The sequence below is a fragment of the Topomyia yanbarensis genome, chromosome 2 (genome assembly GCF_030247195.1).
Source record: "Topomyia yanbarensis strain Yona2022 chromosome 2, ASM3024719v1, whole genome shotgun sequence".
NCBI classification, from domain to species: Eukaryota; Metazoa; Arthropoda; class Insecta; order Diptera; family Culicidae; genus Topomyia; species Topomyia yanbarensis.
Window position 1 is genome coordinate 12,860,167 of NC_080671.1, and position 17,744 is coordinate 12,877,910.

At 38.9% G+C, this 17,744-nt stretch overlaps 1 protein-coding gene across 4 annotated transcripts in view; it reads right to left on the reverse strand.

Annotated features, from left to right (window-relative positions):
* LOC131681398 (segmentation protein fushi tarazu-like) overlaps window positions 1-17,744 on the reverse strand; it is a 66,056-nt gene that overhangs the window by 23,177 nt on the left and 25,135 nt on the right. For all 4 annotated transcript variants that reach the window (XM_058962157.1, XM_058962156.1, XM_058962154.1 and 1 more), the window contains exon 4: window positions 15,010-15,302. In XM_058962157.1, coding sequence (XP_058818140.1) covers window positions 15,010-15,302 — 293 coding nt within the window. The remainder of the gene's footprint in view (window positions 1-15,009; window positions 15,303-17,744) is intronic.

Consider the following 17,744-nt stretch of genomic DNA (forward strand, 5'->3'; position numbering starts at 1 on the left):
TTGTTCCTTATAAATGAGGTGAATTATGCTGACCACTTCACTGTAGGTTCGGATTTCTCGTAGGAGCCAGCATGTCTAAAATCTACTGTCCTCTGAAGCTGGGACCCCGTGATGAACAAAGAAATCGCGCTTCATGTAATTTATATCAATTTTCCTCCCAGCTGTTAAATTAACTGTGAGTTATGGGCCAGCGAGGATCATAACTCGTCGCTGAGATACTGCAAAGAGTGACGGATGGAGTAGAGCGCGCCAGGCAACCTGAAAGAGGGATGACCGTTCGAAGGAGACGCGGCTAGAGCTGCCAGAGGAAGGACAAATCCAACTCTGGAAAGCTACGATAACCTAGATTTATGTTCAATTTCGAGCTGCTAAGTGGTCAAGTTAAATGAGTTAATTCTCGGTTGCATCCTAGAAGTGTTCTATTACAGAACGGGCGGACCTTTCTTGGCTTGATGGGGGTAATAAGGCAAATGTACAGATACATCTGTCAAGCGCGAAATTTGGACTTCCTGATTGCTTTATTTTATTTATTTATTCAGTCATTTTTGGGTAGTCGCAGCCAGATATTATGACTGCTGTGTTTAAGTTTATATTATATGAGCATGTGTAATAGCAAATCATAACTCTTATTTTTTCGCATCTGACCACGTCCTTACAAGTGCGTTAATTTTAAAATAGTCCTTTTGTCTAGCTAATGAATCGATGGCGCCGGAAACGTATGAGTCGACCCGTGCAAAGTGATTGAGACACGTGTAATCGACCTTCAACTAACCTTGAACCAATTTTAGGAAAATTCTTTATTTTTCTTTTTTTGTTATCGACTAAGAGTTTCCTTTTTTATGTTTTTAACAACATTCAATTAGCAAGGGACTGGAAAGAGAAGCATATTTTTCAATATTTAGAGCCATAGTACTCAAGAGAGAGCAAGAAGTTGAATGAAGAAAGTTTAGAAACGCGTGGAAAGGGTCATATGTGCAACCTTAGAGTTTACCGGCGACTTAACCTTTTGTCTGCTACCGCAGGAGTCAGGATCTTTTGGCATTAGAAATGCGAGTCACCTGAGACTACGCCATGTCCGGACGAGCGTAAAGTAACTTGTTACTTCATGCTGTCGGGACCGAAAAAAGTTAAGTCACGGTAAACTTCCACACTAAGCTTTTTACGACGTTGAAACTCATTGAATGAGCTAGTTTTTGCTCTCACTAATTGCCTGCCGAGGTGTTTTATTTAATCGGCATTTTGTGTTGCATCAACAGTTGTGGCGTATGGTCACTGTGTGCTAATTGAACACGGCGTCGTCCCTATCATGGTACATTTTTTTCCTCTTTTGTTAACGACTAAGAGAGAGTCAATTGTCTTTTTTTATGTTTTTAACGACATTCAATTAGCAAGGGACTGGAAAATGAAGTATATTTTTCAATATTAAGAGCCATAGTACTCAATCGACTGCCCAGGAAAAAAATGAATTTTTGAAAACTCAATCGGCCCCTGAGTCGATTTCTAGTTCTACCAAGAGTACTTGCACCAAATTTGAAGCAAATCGGACAAGTTAAGCTACCGGATCAAGATGCCTGAAGTTTGGATGGGATTTTCAAACAATTTACATGGAGAAAACCCACTATCTCGCATTTTCACTGCTAGGTGGCACTGTATGCATTGTATTATCACTGTAAGCAAAAAACAAGAAAGATAATTTAATTGTCCACAACTTTGTTGAAGACTGCTAGTCAATCCGGCTTTGTTAAAATGAGTTGTTAAACTTTTAACGAAGTGATGTCTGAGTCAGTTTTGCATGGGGCTTAGTAGTGCATGGTGTATCAGTACTTGATTCCCACGAATTATACATTTTTGTGAAATAATAGTTAGATTTATTTCAACAGCAAGTTCAGAAGAATTGTAGTACATAATACGAGTTATGCTCTGGTTAGAACATTTTAGTTCAACCTGTGGCCGCATAGAGGGCGCCAACACTAACATTTCATAGAAGAGGGATATACTATCAAAATGTTCAGAAGATTTATTGATGTGAAATGTCAGAAAGTGGGATTTCTCCATGTAAACTGTCAAAAAATCCCATACAAACTTCAGGCCCATTGGTCCGGTAGCTAGACTTGTCCGATTAGCTTCAAATTTGGAGTAAGTACTACTAGTGGGACTAGGAATCGACTCAGGGGTAGGTCGATAGGGGTAATTTTTTGTCACTCTAGTAATCAAGGGAGAGCAAGGAGTTGAAGGAAGACAAATTAGAAAAGCGTGGAAATGGTCATCTGGGCAAGCTTAGAGTTTACCGGCGACTTAACCCTTTGTATGCTACCGCAGGAGTCAGGATCTTTTGGCATTAGAAATTGGAATCACCTAAGTCTACGGAATGTCCGGACGAGCGCAAAAGTCTATATAGACTTTGATTTTTAGTAATTCTCGTATTACTAATTATAAATGGGATTTAAAGCGAATTGTGTTCAACATACTAGTCGATTCAGCTAGATGTATTTATGCAGACACTTCGAAGCTAGTATCGCTATTGAGGTAACTACTCTTTAGGCGACCACTCAACCCAGAACCCACGTAATTTTTTTGGACAAAGCATCAACCTGACACGTTGTTTCTTGCGTATATTTAGATATAGTTTTGATTTCATGAAAAAATTCTAAGAATATCACAAAATGACAGTTCTAAAGACAATCTCCCAAAATTCCTCTCTGTGGAAGATTTTGACTGTAAAATTCTGCAGTCGTGAATTATCATCTGAGACACCACTAGTTAGCAGATGTTAAAACCACCATGATAACAAGAAACGCTCGATTTTTGACAATAAGTGGTTGGTTTTTTTTATTTTTTATTTCAGTGGTTCAAGCAGTGTTGAAGGTCTACAACAAAGCGTTTACTAAAGTTAATCAGTTTGAAATTTCTTTTGCAATCATTTACACTGATTTCAAAATCTTTTAACGCCCGTTAAATTTCACGTCTTGACCCGGCGCACAGTGGCAGATTTCCATAAAAACCTGGCCAAAAGTCGAAAATGGTTTTGATTGACCTGATAAGGTACATGCCATGGTTTTTTGGGGCGCAGATTACGATTTTTATGTCAGATTTTCAAAATTCAAAATGGCGGATACAAAATGGCCGACATTTAAATCTAAATATTCGTCAATTTTCACGAATGAAGATTTAATGGTTCCAGTGTATGCCAATAACGTTTATAATGTATCGACTTTTAAATGGTGTGTAGTTAAATGATAGAATGTGTTGATATTTATTTGCACGCATTGAGATGTTTGGGTGTTTAGAAGATGTAGCTTTTATGAGAATTGATGTTATTAGTCATTTCAAACTATGTATTTTGAAATATTATACAACATAGTTACATAAACTTTTACACTCTCTGTACAATTATTATTCACTCCTTACGATTATTATTCAATTACTGTGCGATGCACATATTTTTCAAAAATAGTATAATTCTAAATTATAGAAAATAAGCCGATTATGCGATGGAATGCATGGAGTGAAAATTGATAACAAGTTTGCTTGCAAATTGCAGTAACTAAAAATGAATATGACAAAAACTCGAAAAAAAAGTGAAATTCACTAAGATTCGTAGTTTTATTTAAATTGTTAGACCAAGGATTTGTCCAAAGTCCATTACATGCTTGTACTACTTCCTGGTATAGTTTTGAGCAACCACGTCTTGTTGTCATACTACGACTGACAACCTTCTCACAAACAAATTTGCCAAGCTGGAGTGTACGCCAAAGTGAGTTATTTGGTCAAATCACGACTGGAGATCCCAGTATTCTGTTGTACTACTTTACTGATTTTCGCTCATAGTATCCAGTCATATTTCCCACCTTTAGATTTGTTTTGCTTTGCATGATCAAACGTTATAGTTTCCGGTAACGTTTCAGCACAGACTAACAGACATAACACTCAAAAACAAAACTTCGTCCGCTTTAACGATCATTTCAAATATATTTGTAGTTGGGACTGTGGCCACATTTGAAATTATGGCGCCACTGACATATGAACAAGCATATGGGGGATAGACCACTATTGAAAAATTGTCCCCAAAACTGAGGGGTAACCCACCAGTAAATGAGTGTTTGGGACCGTGAATAAAAGGTGGAGCTAGTGTTCTCGGAAAATTGTCGGATCGATGTTTTTGAAGGAATTTCCTCATAGTGTTATGTCTGTTAGTCTGTGGTTTCAGTATGGAATTCATAATCGATTTTTGAAATTTGGAACCTTTGGCGATCACTTCTGTTGACCTCGTTGGTTTTCAATATGAATGAATCATTTTGATCAAAATTAATTATGTCTTTTGCATTCCACTTTCAACAACTTTTTTTTATCTTAAAATACGTTTATTTAGGCCCAAATGCTGTAGCTTAACGAGGCCGATAATTCATTTTTTTTTTAATATTACATGTCACATGTTAGTGGGGGAAGGGAAAGCCGTATTTAGGGGCGGCTTGCTCCCCTCTTATGTAAGTAAAGGAAAAAGGTAGGAAGTGGGATACATATTGTGTAATTGACATCGTCGTTTGCTGATTGATCATTGTGGCGGATATGCACACTTTGTTGTAGTGTTGTAGTTTCCAGCCTGTAATCGCAGGGGCGAGGGGAGGGTCGATATTTCGGATAATTATTGGCACTCTATATCATCTGCATGTGCGGTATGTCATGATGTTCTGGATAGACGGTTATCGAGAAGAGTGTGCACCGAAGACTCGTGAAGCAATGCCATATTGTAGATACAGGGATAGGTTGGTGAGATTCTACTGTGAATGAGAGAGGGTAAAATGTATTAAACTTGGACATCAATGGTTTTCAAAAAGATATAGATAAGAAAAATATAGGGGTGGTCACGGCTTGCCAGTACGTCCCGGACTGGCACATAGGGTGATCTACCTCGGGCCCGAAGGGAATCTATTAGTTGGGACCTGGCAACACAGTACTCTGCGCACAGCCAAACAACATGCTCGATGTCGTGATAGCCGTTCTCACAAACACAATGATTATTTTCAGCAAGCCCTATACGACGGAGATGCGCGTCAAACGGGTAATGATCCTTGACATCGTACGAATAAAGTCCCGGTTCACATCCAACCCCTTAAACCAAGCATTCGTTGATACCTTCGGGATAATGGAATGTAGCCACCGTCCCAGATGCCCATTGCTCCATGAGGTTTGCCAACTATCGAGCGTCCTCTGACGAGAGATACTGAAAAATTCGTTGAAGCAAATTGGTCTTTCGTAAGTGTCGCCTTCTAATGCGCCCACCTTGGCTAAAGAGTCCGCCTTCTCATTGCCCGCAATAGAACAATGTGACGGGACCCAAACCAAGGTAATCTGGTAAGATTTTTCAGATAAAGCACTCAGATATTCCCGTATTTTCCCCAGGAAATACGGTGAGTGCTTTCCAGGCTTCGCCGCACGGATGGCCTCAATGGAGCTGAGACTATCCGAAACGATGAAGTAATGGTCTGAGGGCAGGGTGTCAATGATCCCGAGAGTATACTGAATGGCAGCTAATTCTGCGACGTAAATTGAAGCAGGATCATTGAGTTTGAATGAGGCAGCAAGATTTTCGTTGAAGATACCGAAGCCTGTGGACCCGTCGAGAATTGATCCGTCAGTGTAGAACATTTTGGCGCAGTCGACTTGATGGTATTTGTTATAGAAAATATTTGGGACCACTTGTGGGCGAATATGATCCGGAATTCCATAAATCTCTTCCTTCATGGATGTATCGAAAAATACAGTTGGATCAGAAGTATCTAAGAGATGAGCACGGTTGACGTTATATGTAGATGAATTGATGTTCTGTGCCATGTAATCGAAGTACAAGGACATGAATCGGGTCTGAGAATTAAGCTCGACAAGCCTTTCGCAATTTGCAATCACCAATGGGTTCAGAATATCGCATCGAATGAGCAATCGATATGAGAGGTCCCAGAATCGATTTTTCAGCGGAAGAACGCCCGCCAGCACTTCGAGACTCATCGTATGGGTCGAGTGCATGCAACTCAAGGCAATACGCAAGCAACGATACTGGATTCGCTCCAGTTTGATGAAGTGTATGTTCGCAGCGGAGCGAAAGCAGAAACATCCGTACTCCAACACTGATAATATCGTTGTTTGGTACAACCTGATTAGGTCTCCTGGATGGGCACCCCACCATGTTCCAGTTATTGTACGGAAAAAGTTGATCCTTTGTTGGCACTTCTGTTTCAGATACCTAATGTGACATCCCCAGGTACCTTTAGAGTCGAACCATACCCCGAGATATTTGAATGTTGAAGCCTGAGCAATAGTTTGATCCATTAATTGAAGCTGTAGTTGCGCTGGTTCACGCTTTCTAGAAAATACGACTAGCTCAGTTTTCTCCGTGGAGAACTCGATACCCAGTTGGAGAGCCCATGCAGACAAATTGTCCAAGGTATCTTGCAGTGGTCCTTGCAAGTCGACGGCTTTAGGACCTGTAATAGAGACCACACCGTCATCTGCAAGCTGCCTTAGCGTGCAGGAATTGACAAGACATTCGTCAATGTCATTCACGTAAAAATTGTAGAGGAGAGGGCTTAGACATGAGCCCTGGGGAAGGCCCATGTAGCTAAATCGTGATGTCGATAAATCGCCATGCGAGAAATGCATTTGTTTTTCAGACAACAGGTTTAGCAAAAAGTTATTTAAAATTGGCGAAAGACCATGCTGGTGCAACTTCTCATAAAGAATGTTGATCGAAACTGAATCGAAAGCCCCCTTAATATCCAAGAATACTGATGCCATCTGCTCTTTGTTAGCATATGCCATTTGAATTTCTGTTGAGAGCAACGCAAGGCAATCGTTCGTCCCTTTGCCTTTGCGGAAGCCAAATTGTGTATCTGACAGTAAGCCATTTGTTTCGACCCAATTGTCGAGCCGAAACAGGATCATTTTCTCGAACAACTTCCGGATACAGGACAGCATTGCAATCGGACGATACGAATTGTGGTCGGAGGCTGGTTTTCCTGGTTTTTGGATGGCGATGACCCTCACCTGTCTCCAGTCATGTGGGACAATGTTACCCTCAAGAAACCTATTAAATAAATTCAACAAGCGTCTTTTGGCAGAGTCTGGCAGATTCTTCAATAAGTTGAATTTAATTCTATCTGGCCCCGGGGCTTTATTGTTACATGATAAGAGAGCAAGTGAGAACTCCACCATCGTAAACGGTGTTTCGTTCGCGGTATTGTAAGGCGACGCGGCGCGGTAGATTTTCTGTGCCGGGGCGGAATCCGGACAAACCTTCTTGGCGAAATCGAATATCCAACGTTTTGAATATTCCACGCTCTCGTTAGTACTGTTTCGGTTTCGCATACGTCGGGCCGTGCCCCAAAGAGTGCTCATCGATGTTTCTCTTGTTAACCCGTCGACAAACCGGCGCCAGTAACTGCGTTTCTTAGCTTTCATTAATTTTTTCATTCGCTTTTCTAATATCGCGTATACTCGATAACTAGCAACTAAACCGTCGTTCCGGAAGGTTTTATACGCGGCAGCTTTCTCCGCGTACACGTCTGAGCACTCTTTGTCCCACCACGGGTTGGGAGAACGTTTTTGGGTGTTCACGTCGGGTACTCGTTTCGTCTGAGTTTGAATCGCGCTATCGAGAATCGAGTTGGACAAAAACTTATATTCTTCCTCCGGGGGAAGTATCTGTGTTGAATCGATAGTTTTGGATATCTCAGCAGCGTAGCTCTTCCAATCAATGTCTCGTGTGAGGTCATAGGGAACATTGATTGGTGTCGATGGTCTTGAACCAGTGGTGATTGCAATTACAATTGGTAAGTGGTCACTACCGTGGGGATCAGATATTACCTTCCACTTGCAATCTAACCGTAGTGATGTCGAGCATAAAGATATGTCCAGTGCACTTGCTTGCGCAGGTGGTCTAGGAATTCGTGTCATTTCCCCTGTGTTCAGAATTGTCATATTGAAGTTGTCACAAAGGTCTTGAATTGTCGAAGATCGATTATCGTCGTATAGACAGCCCCACCCCGTACCGTGAGAGTTAAAGTCTCCAAGAAGCAGGCGGGGCGAGGGAAGGTGTTCAATCACGTTGGAGAATCTTCGATATCCCATCATGGCCCTAGGAGGAATGTAAATAGAAGCAATGCAAAGATTTTTGCCTTTGATTGTTGTTTGACAAGCGACAACTTCAATGCCTGGCGTCGAAGGGAGGTTGATTCGATTGAAGGAGTAGCACTTTTTGATCCCTAAAAGTACCCCCCCATATGAGTCTTCTCGATCCAAGCGGATAATGTTAAAATCGTGGAAGTTGAGGTTTATATTAGAAGTTAGCCATGTTTCACATAGGGAAAATGCATCACAATGATTGTAATTTAGCAAGTGTTTTAATGAATCAATTTTGGGGATAATACTTCTGCAGTTCCACTGTAAAACAGTGATCAGATCCCTGATTCCGTCTGATAAGTTAGCCATCGAAGGATACGATCGCTGTAAGGAGGGGCCATTGTTCAGTCAACTGTTTTAAAAATGTTCTTACTGTTGGTAGAATAGCAACCAGCAAGCTTTTCATAGGATCGGTAATGTTGAAAGCTGTGAATATCCAGTCCACAATGTCAGAAAATTTAAGGAATCCCGTTTTAGGTTGAGTTTCTGACTGTAAAATTGGAGCACTTGGGATTTTTGGTGCCCCGGGGAGTGCTGGGAACTCCTGGTTGTATCTCAATTTCCCAAAACCAGGAGGTATTATCTTCGGATATGTACCAGTACTTCCAGTTGATGAATTATTTTTATTTTGTGCACTTGTTTGGGACAACCTAGGACCCTTACGAGGAAGTTCAGGTGAGTTTTGATTAGGTCTTTTCCTAGAGTTTCCAAGCGGAGCCAAAGAATGCCCCTCGCAAGGGTCGTTAGAGGCGTTATCGTCAGTTGGCAAGAGAGCGAATGGGTTTTCGGAGATAAGTGGAACAGCTCTTTTAAGCATTTCTGCGTAAGAGCGTCTGGAGCGATCTTTGGCGGATCGCTTCAGTTTATCCGCGCGAAGTTTGTACGTTGGGCATGTCAAAAGTGCATGCGGATTCTCCCCACAGTAAACACACTTCTCAGCGGGGCTACTGCAAGTATCATCCGCATGGCGTTCCCCACATCTACCGCACCGTTGCTTGTTGCTACAGTAGGTGGCCGTGTGACCTAGCTGCTTGCAATTGGAACAATTCATGACCCGCGGTACAAACAGGCGTACAGGTAGACGAGCTCCTCCCACTTCAACGTAGCTCGGAAGTGCAGATCCGGCGAAGGTTACGCGAAACGAGTCTGATGGATAGTAATTACCATCTTCGATGGACTTTGAGTGCAATTGCTTGCACTCCAAAATCTTAACTGATTGAAGGTTAGGGTCCTTAAAGCGGCCAGCCCCATCATTCATCAGATCATCGACAGTTAGACCCGCATCACTTACCACACCGTCGATCTCCACATCACGAGAAGGGATGTAGACGCGATACTCCAGCGTAAAGAGGCTATTGCTAACGATATCATTGGCCTGTTTCAAGTCAGTAATGACTACGCGCAGTTTATCTGACTGAACCTTTTTAATCTCGGTTACGGCCGAGTAACGTTTTGTCAGCTCCCGTGCAACAGTTATGCTGTTTAACGGTTTATTTTTGGGCCGAAAGTATACCACCCAAGGACCAGCGGATCCATCCTGGTAAACCTTGACTCGGGGGGGCTGTGAGACATTGGGGGAAAGTGGGGGAAGTGGATCGACCATAACATTATCTGTCTCAGTATCAGATATACGTTCTTCTTCTTCATAATATTCCTCTTCGGAGGGTGATCCTTCTGTTTGTTCCATTTTGTTGCGGGAGCAACACGCTCGACCGCACTGTTTAACTTAAATCAAAATAAAAAATCAAAAGCAATAAAAAGAAAAAAATCGATAAGAAAAGTAAAAAACGAAACACTTCACCAGTTGGTTCCTGACGAGCTGGTAGGTGAATTGATCCTTCGTTTGTTTTATCCGTCACCCGCGTGACCTTCACACAGTAGAGCTGATATAGCTCGTCTAAACAAAGCCGTCTGTCAGGCAAGAAAAATGTTTAGTAACGCACTTCACTGCACTACTTTAACTGATATCGCAGGTAACAATTATCACTCGCGGGACTGTTTATTAGTAATGCTTTACTGCAGCCTCTGCCACAGCAAGCACCTTCGTACCACCGAAAAAACTAAACCACACCGGAGAGAACAAAAAGCACTTGTTTCCCGGTACAAAGTTGGGTTACGAATGATTTTGACAACTTTTGAACATGTTTATGAATCTTGATGAAATTTTCCCCACTAACTACACAATAATTCCTGATAAAAATGCAGAATTGTGCAACTCGCTACGACAATAGATGTTTTTGGAAAGCTTTGGATAGTGTTTTCCCCTTAATCGAATAAGACAATTCAGATTATCTCATTATCTTAGGTATATTGAAATTTGTTCACGAAAAGTGAAAATTTGTGTTCATGTTTGGTTCAATATTTCAGTCTAGATAATAATAAACATTGACCGCATGATTTCAAATTGTTTCCTAAAGTTTTTCAATTTTTAATGCTCCACTAATGCTCAGAAAGTACTTACTAGCTTAGCAATTATGCATTGTTGGTATAATTAGCATTTTGGCTAAACTTGAATTAGTTATAGCAATAATTTTTTTAAAATAATTTGTTATTATTGAAGTATTTCGCTAAACAAGGATCCGAAAGCACTTTTAAATTCACATTTGTATTATATTACATAATACATATTGACGCAAATCCCAAGTAACAAATTAAGTTTTATGGTACACTTGAAGATATCTTAAAAATTAGCTCCATAAAACCGAGCATAAAACCAATTACTCTACAACACTGCTTCAAGACAACCATAAACCCCTCTTAAGACGAAAAAAGCCCATTCTTAAGATGGTTCTCAAGAGTATTTTCCAAGGTTATCTTAAAACTTTTAGGTCTTATCAATACATTCTTATAGTGGTGTTCAAGAGCTGCTTAAAACTAATATAAGACTACCATAAGTCTTGATAGTTTTATGATTTTCTTCAAGAACACTTCTAGTGCGCTACGAAACTGCTTTGTTAGATAGATAGCGTGGTGTATAGACGAAAAAAATCAGCTTGGAAAAAAAATATATCCATCATATGATATTCCTTTACCAAAATGGATACAAATTAAAATCCATAATATAAGTGGCCGGGTTTTTAAGCTCATAATTGAGAAAATTTGCATGCGATTGCTAGTTTTTCGATAATATGCAATATAAACGTGCGAAAAATTCAACGCGCCGTGAAACAATCTCTAAAACATTGATTTTTATAGGAAATATTAAATCGTTTCGAAAATTCAATAGTATGTGTAAATGTTCATAATTGTCATATTTTGGATTAAACGCATGTATAAACATTTTTCTAGCTCAGAAATGCATTTCGATCAGTGAGAATCAGTTCAGTATATGAAAAAAAGTTATTATTTTAATTCTTATGCTAATGGCTACCATTTCGAAGCGGTAAAAATATCCACGACGCCATTACTTTTCATTGGATTTAACTGAAACCGCCATAAGATCTTATTAAAACTAATTATTCTTGCTCAAGAGTAATAGGAGTTTTTCAAGATAGTGATAAATTCATTTTTATTTATGATACACTTGAAAAAGAGCTGTTGGACTTGAATAAAACTAATAGGAATTTTTCAAGACAGAAAGGTTAGATGGAAGATCGCCATAAATCCAGTCTATTTAACATTAAAAATGTCAATGTTGAAATAAAAATGCCTATGATTAATTATTATGATAATTACAATTCCATCTAAAAGTTGTTATTTTTTTCAACAACGCATGTTGAATAGAACTATATGAACAACTAATGACAGCACCTGCAGATTTGCAAAGTTAAATGAATAATTTATAATCATCGAGTTGGCTGTTTATACATGATTGAGGTACATGTCACGGCTTCTCCGTTGGGATACGTCACATATCCCGTCAGTCATTACAGTTTGTTTATTATAGAACGCTCTTATGCAAGAGTATTTGCACTTCGTTTAAGGGTTTAAGAAGGTGTTATGGTAGCATTCTTAAGATACATTATGCTTCAACAAGAACGCCATAAAGCTATCTTTTGGTTTTAAGGAGGTTTCGATGTCTTAAGAAGAGGCTCAAGAGTCTTTTAAAACTGCTCATAAGACTAATTACTCTTATGAAAAATGTAGTTTTATGGATATTTCTTCAAGAGTTCTTGAAGCACTCTTAAACCCCGTCAAGCATATAAAACTAAATGCCCTTTTCATAAGCAATGTTAAAACCAGATTCACTATGTAATGCCTTGATAAGACTACCATAAAACTTAAATAAAACCAATTAGCATTTGGATTGTTACTTGGGAAAGGTAACAAGTTAGTTTATTTTCATTCTTATTGTTTCCTGTCATCGGTTGTATATCCGACATAAAAATTTAGTCGTTTCAGGTAAAAGGTTTATACCGTTTAAAATGTGCCTTAGATAGCATAACGACGCGATCGATGAGAATTGATGCTCCGCGGAGAAAAAGTCAATACATAATTGTCATTAATAATACCAAAATTTATACACGATAAATAATGCGTGTATTACGAAACCTGTAATTACATAGATATATCGACAAATGTCTCGAAACACTTAAAGTAATCGCTTTTCATTATATTATATTGTTTTTGGAATCACCGGAATAATAAAATCGTTCACCTGTCGTTTTATTCAATTAAACATAAGCAACACTTCCAACTGTTGGCTGTCCGGAGCTGAAGTTGCTTTTTTGTTTTACAAACCGATCATTTCAAAATTAGTTCAATAAACGATAAATCTATCATAAATTCTAGGCAGCTGGCGCCCCAGAGCAATAAACACATGATAACACTACTGAGAGTTTCATAGATCGTATCCCTCATCAAGGTGAATCCAGATTTATGTAACTGTTTACTCCATCCTACCAGCAAAAACCCTTTCCCGTGGCAAACGTGGAAAAGCAGAGGTATACACGGTCTCCATAACAACGTTTGTTACACTAACATTCCTTTCCTTCCCCGATAACTGTAAGGACGTGGCTGTCGCCGTTATTGGCATTTCAAACTATGAAACTCTCGAAACGTGCACATTGAGGATGGATAGCTACTTCCATGTCCATTCGTTGATCCTCTGTGTAATCTCGCTTGTTCTGGTCAATCACGCAGTAGCAACTAGGAATTGTACTAGGCTCATGCTTATGATCATGAAAAGATAGGAGTGAAAGCAATCTATTCAACTTTGTCGAAAGTATTGGCACAAAAAACATTCAATTGAAAAATATCATTACTAGGAGGAATAATTTTTACCAACATCATAGCACCAAATGACAATAGTTACTATTTATTTTAAAAAAAATTCCGAAAGCTTACATTTTTTAACATATGAAAAACTGCAACTGATTGTAGACAGAGAGCAGAAATATTCTTAAAATAGGAGATTTTGGGGATACAAAATACGCCAAAATCCCAACATTCTGTATTTTTTAAGAAACGAACGCATTTTCAATCAAATAGTAAGATTGCTTTCTTTTATAAAAAGCATAAGAAGTAATTTTCTTGAAGGTAGTTCGAAAATTATAGCATTTAATGTATTTTCCCTCATTTTTCCCATAATAACAAACTTCCTTCTAATCTAATTGGGTGGGGATCAAAACTTGTGCAAATGATGTGAAATTTGGCATCTGATATTCGTCACAATATGAAGGGGAGAAGAGGTCGGTGATCTGGAGTATATTTGTTGCGATGCCAAATTATGCATTGTAGCCTGATTCGAATGAGCCACCAGTATAAACAGAAGCATTGAAATATTAGCAACTTAGACTCAAAATAATATAATAACTTACGAAATATAATTTAAAAATTCGTAAAATTGATCAAAATCATAAAAGAAATGAGATTTAAATGGCCTGATTAGTCATTAAATATTTTACGCAAATTTAAGAATGGTCAGTAAATTGGTTCTTGAGATATCGTGATTGCCGCAAAGAATTCTTTAAAAAAAAATAGTATTCCGAAATAATTGAGTTCAACGGTCGGTGCAGCGAGTCGACGGTTCCACGTATCGAATACTACAGGCCGCCTTCTAGTGGTCCACAGATAGAGGTCCATAAATAGTCATAATTCAAGTTACAGTGCTCCGAACTTTATGAAATTTTGAAAGAATTTTTTTGAACGTATGTGCTTTCAAAATGTCTAATTTAAAAAATGGGGCTTTCACCCTGACAAAAATTTGTAACCCCTGCAGGGAAAACTGAATCAAAACAAAGCATAATTACCGCTTTAAACGCTCTAACTTGTCTAAAACTTTTTCAGCATTACTTGAATAATACGAGTGGGCATTAATGGGTTACATTCCATAAAATAAAGAGAGTATAAATACAGATAATAAATACATTTAGTGTTATAAGAAAGGTGAAGAAAGGTATCATCCCACTGCTAGATGAATTAATATCGTTCTTCGCAATTAATTCTACTTCACCCAGTGCACACTATTTTAAGCTAATCTAGTATTAAAATTCACATTGCATCTTTTTCTAAAGTATCCAAACCATGGGTATTTTAAAACTGATTGAAAAATATCAATAGCAAACCGTCATCATTCTGCATAGGATCAGTCCCTTAATTTGTTAAAGTGGTTCATAAAGGAAAACATTTCACGCACCCTAACTGCCACGATTACAATCTTGCCGGTGATATCATGTTATAGCCACTCAATAAAAACCCAATTGCCACCCCTTTTGCACATCCAACGAATAGGGTAGAGGATCCTTTAGTCATCTCATTAGTCAGGATTTCATCGATTACTGCAGCCAATGGATTACGATTTAATTTAATATCTACTGCTACTTTAACAAATGTGTTCAAATGACACGAACGGCGAAACAGTTACCCTATAAGTGTAAAATTTAAAGATGTACTCACTTGCACCCTTGCCTCGCTTAATCCCAACCGCTGGCTGAGCTCTTCCCTCATGAACGCATCCGGATAGTGGGTTTCTTCGAACAACCGTTCCAACTCGTTCAGCTGTTCTAGGGTGAAGTTGGTTCGTGACCGTCGCTGCTTGTTGTTGGCCAATGTGGACAACCCGTGCCCACTAAGGACAGAATCCGACGGAATCGGGGAAGATTTCAGCTTTTCGTCGCAGCCACCCGTGGCGGAAGGTTCATTCGAATCGTCCTGGTGGTCGTCCGGAGATGATGTTGATTCTCGCTTGTCTGCAATGCGGAAAGGTGGAAGATATCAGGGGGTATGGTTTTGAGTAAGTCGTTCGAAACAATGATTGATGGAAGTTTTCACAGCGCAGTGCAGTAATTCAATAGAAAGATAATCAGTTATGGTTTGTGGAAAAATTGTGTCGAAACGAATTCGCTGACCGCTAAGTTCGGGTTGGGTTAGAAGGTTCATTAATTATGAGCAAAAAAAAAATGTTTATGTAATTTGGTCGAGTTGCTTGATATCAGAGGAACTTTCAGTTAAAGAAATAGCTCGAACTGTGTTAGAATGTTATATGTGCCAGTAGATTAAATCTTATCTCCATTTTTTCTGTGATGAAATTATAACTTGGCATATGATAGCAGAGAAATTAACAATATTCTCCAACTACACTAACTATTGCCTTATGGAGTATGTCTTATGAAATAGTGTGACGACCTGTTCTGAACTCGTTCGTTTTCTATTTTCTATGCAGCTTGTGTAGCTACCCTTCGGCTAACTTTATATCTGGACCAAGAGTACGCCAAAGAAGCTATAAATAATTCTTATCAATTCTTCATTTTCCCCACTATATAGTTAATAACATGTAACCTGCACAATATGAAATCAGACCTTTCAACTTGAACTCGGATCTGTTCAGTCTCCAGCCGAATCCGAACTGCCCGATGGTATCGTAGTAATAAGGGATGAAAGCAGGGGTGAAAATTAAATTCAGTTCATGGGAAGGCGTAGGGCAGCGGGCATCCCAGCGGAGGCAGCAGCATTGCTCCGTAATACAAATCTTTTATTCATTATTATTTGCAATGCAATTTATATCAATTTAACACAGTAATAGTCTAAAGTTTCTAGAGAGGGTGCATTTTAGATGGGGCTTTCTTCCAGCATGGATATTCACCTATAAGTGCATATCTGGATTGTTGCGATGAAGTGCTAGGTTTTCCAATTGAAAGTGTATATAAAAACTTATAAAATCAAGTGTAGGGACAAAGTATCCTGCTGTTTCGGGACAGGCAACATTCTACACTTCATGAAACTCCGGAGCAATATGCTACTGGGAGAAATCTCGGTCTGGTTTGGTGGTATATCAATTACATACCCCGCCAAGTGGAAAGAACCGGTCGGTGTGTAATGTTGGATGAACGTTTTCATTTTTTGCAGTCATTTACACCGCTTGCTTTCAGTTGTAGGGATTGTTTTATCTTCTGTGCTATGAAGATTTTTCAACAAACTGGTAAGGGATGTGCTTTCGCAGGTTAGGGCATATTGTATTTATGAGCTCTAAATTTGAATAGCGCATGCAGTTAAATTACAAAGTTGCGCGTTATGAAATTAAATTCTCATTACAGACAGTCGTAAAACTCAATTTAGCAGCAATTCAAATTTGTTGTAAATGAATTAACCGGCATTAAATTCGAAAGGAAAAGATAGATGAAATGGTAGCAACACTAGGTCAGCTTTTATTTTTTGCCTTTGACGAATTTATTGTTTGATTTTTCTGGAACATACTTTTGGATTTATACACTTATATTTAATTTATAGGTTGGTGGTCGGTGTATCAGTGTTTAGTATATAATAGTAAGGGAAATATCTTAGTTATTCATAGATTGCGTTTTGTAGACGGGAGCACAATAATTCTGATTACAACTTGAGTGCATAATTCAATACCTCTACCATGATCTTAAATCATTGCTAATACGGAGGATGCTCTCAAACCACTCCAGCTACGATATGTAGTTCCACATCTTTTGTAATGATAAGTATCAACACTAGGGTGAGTGTATTCACAGGCCTTAGTGTGCACAAACGCCCATTTTAAATAATTTAGAAGTTTCATGTCGTCGGTTGCATAAAAAATATTGTAATTTAATGATATTATTGGCGATATCACGACGAAGTTTGACAACAAAAATTCTGAATCCGGATGATCAAAATCCGCAAATGGAAGCCGTTGCTTATCAAGCATACAGGATATTTTGGAGCAATTACACTACACGGAAAAACATTGTTCCCAAAACTGCGAATAAAGTGCCATGAATTTTGGAACAATCACGTTTTGCCATTCTCATATAGAATTTCGACTTTTTAACCGAGGACCGGAGGGCCGAATCTCGTAAAGAGTTCGTGAAGATCTGAAATCGTGTGTGTACGTGTGTGTATATATGTGTGCATGTATGTATGTGTCAAATAAACTTACTCATTTTTCTCAGAGACTGAGCCGATTTCAACAATATTATATTTAAATGAAAGGTCGCCATATTGAATTTCATTTGGATTAGAGTTCTGGTTCCGGAGATACCGCTTGAAGAGTGCGGTTGCGCAGCAAATTCCCATATAAACTGGTACCACCATAATGGCCAAATGATGCAATACATATTAAAATGCAAAATTAGTTAGATTTGCGAGTCTGGATCACTAATGACCAATCGAATTAGTTTGGACCACAT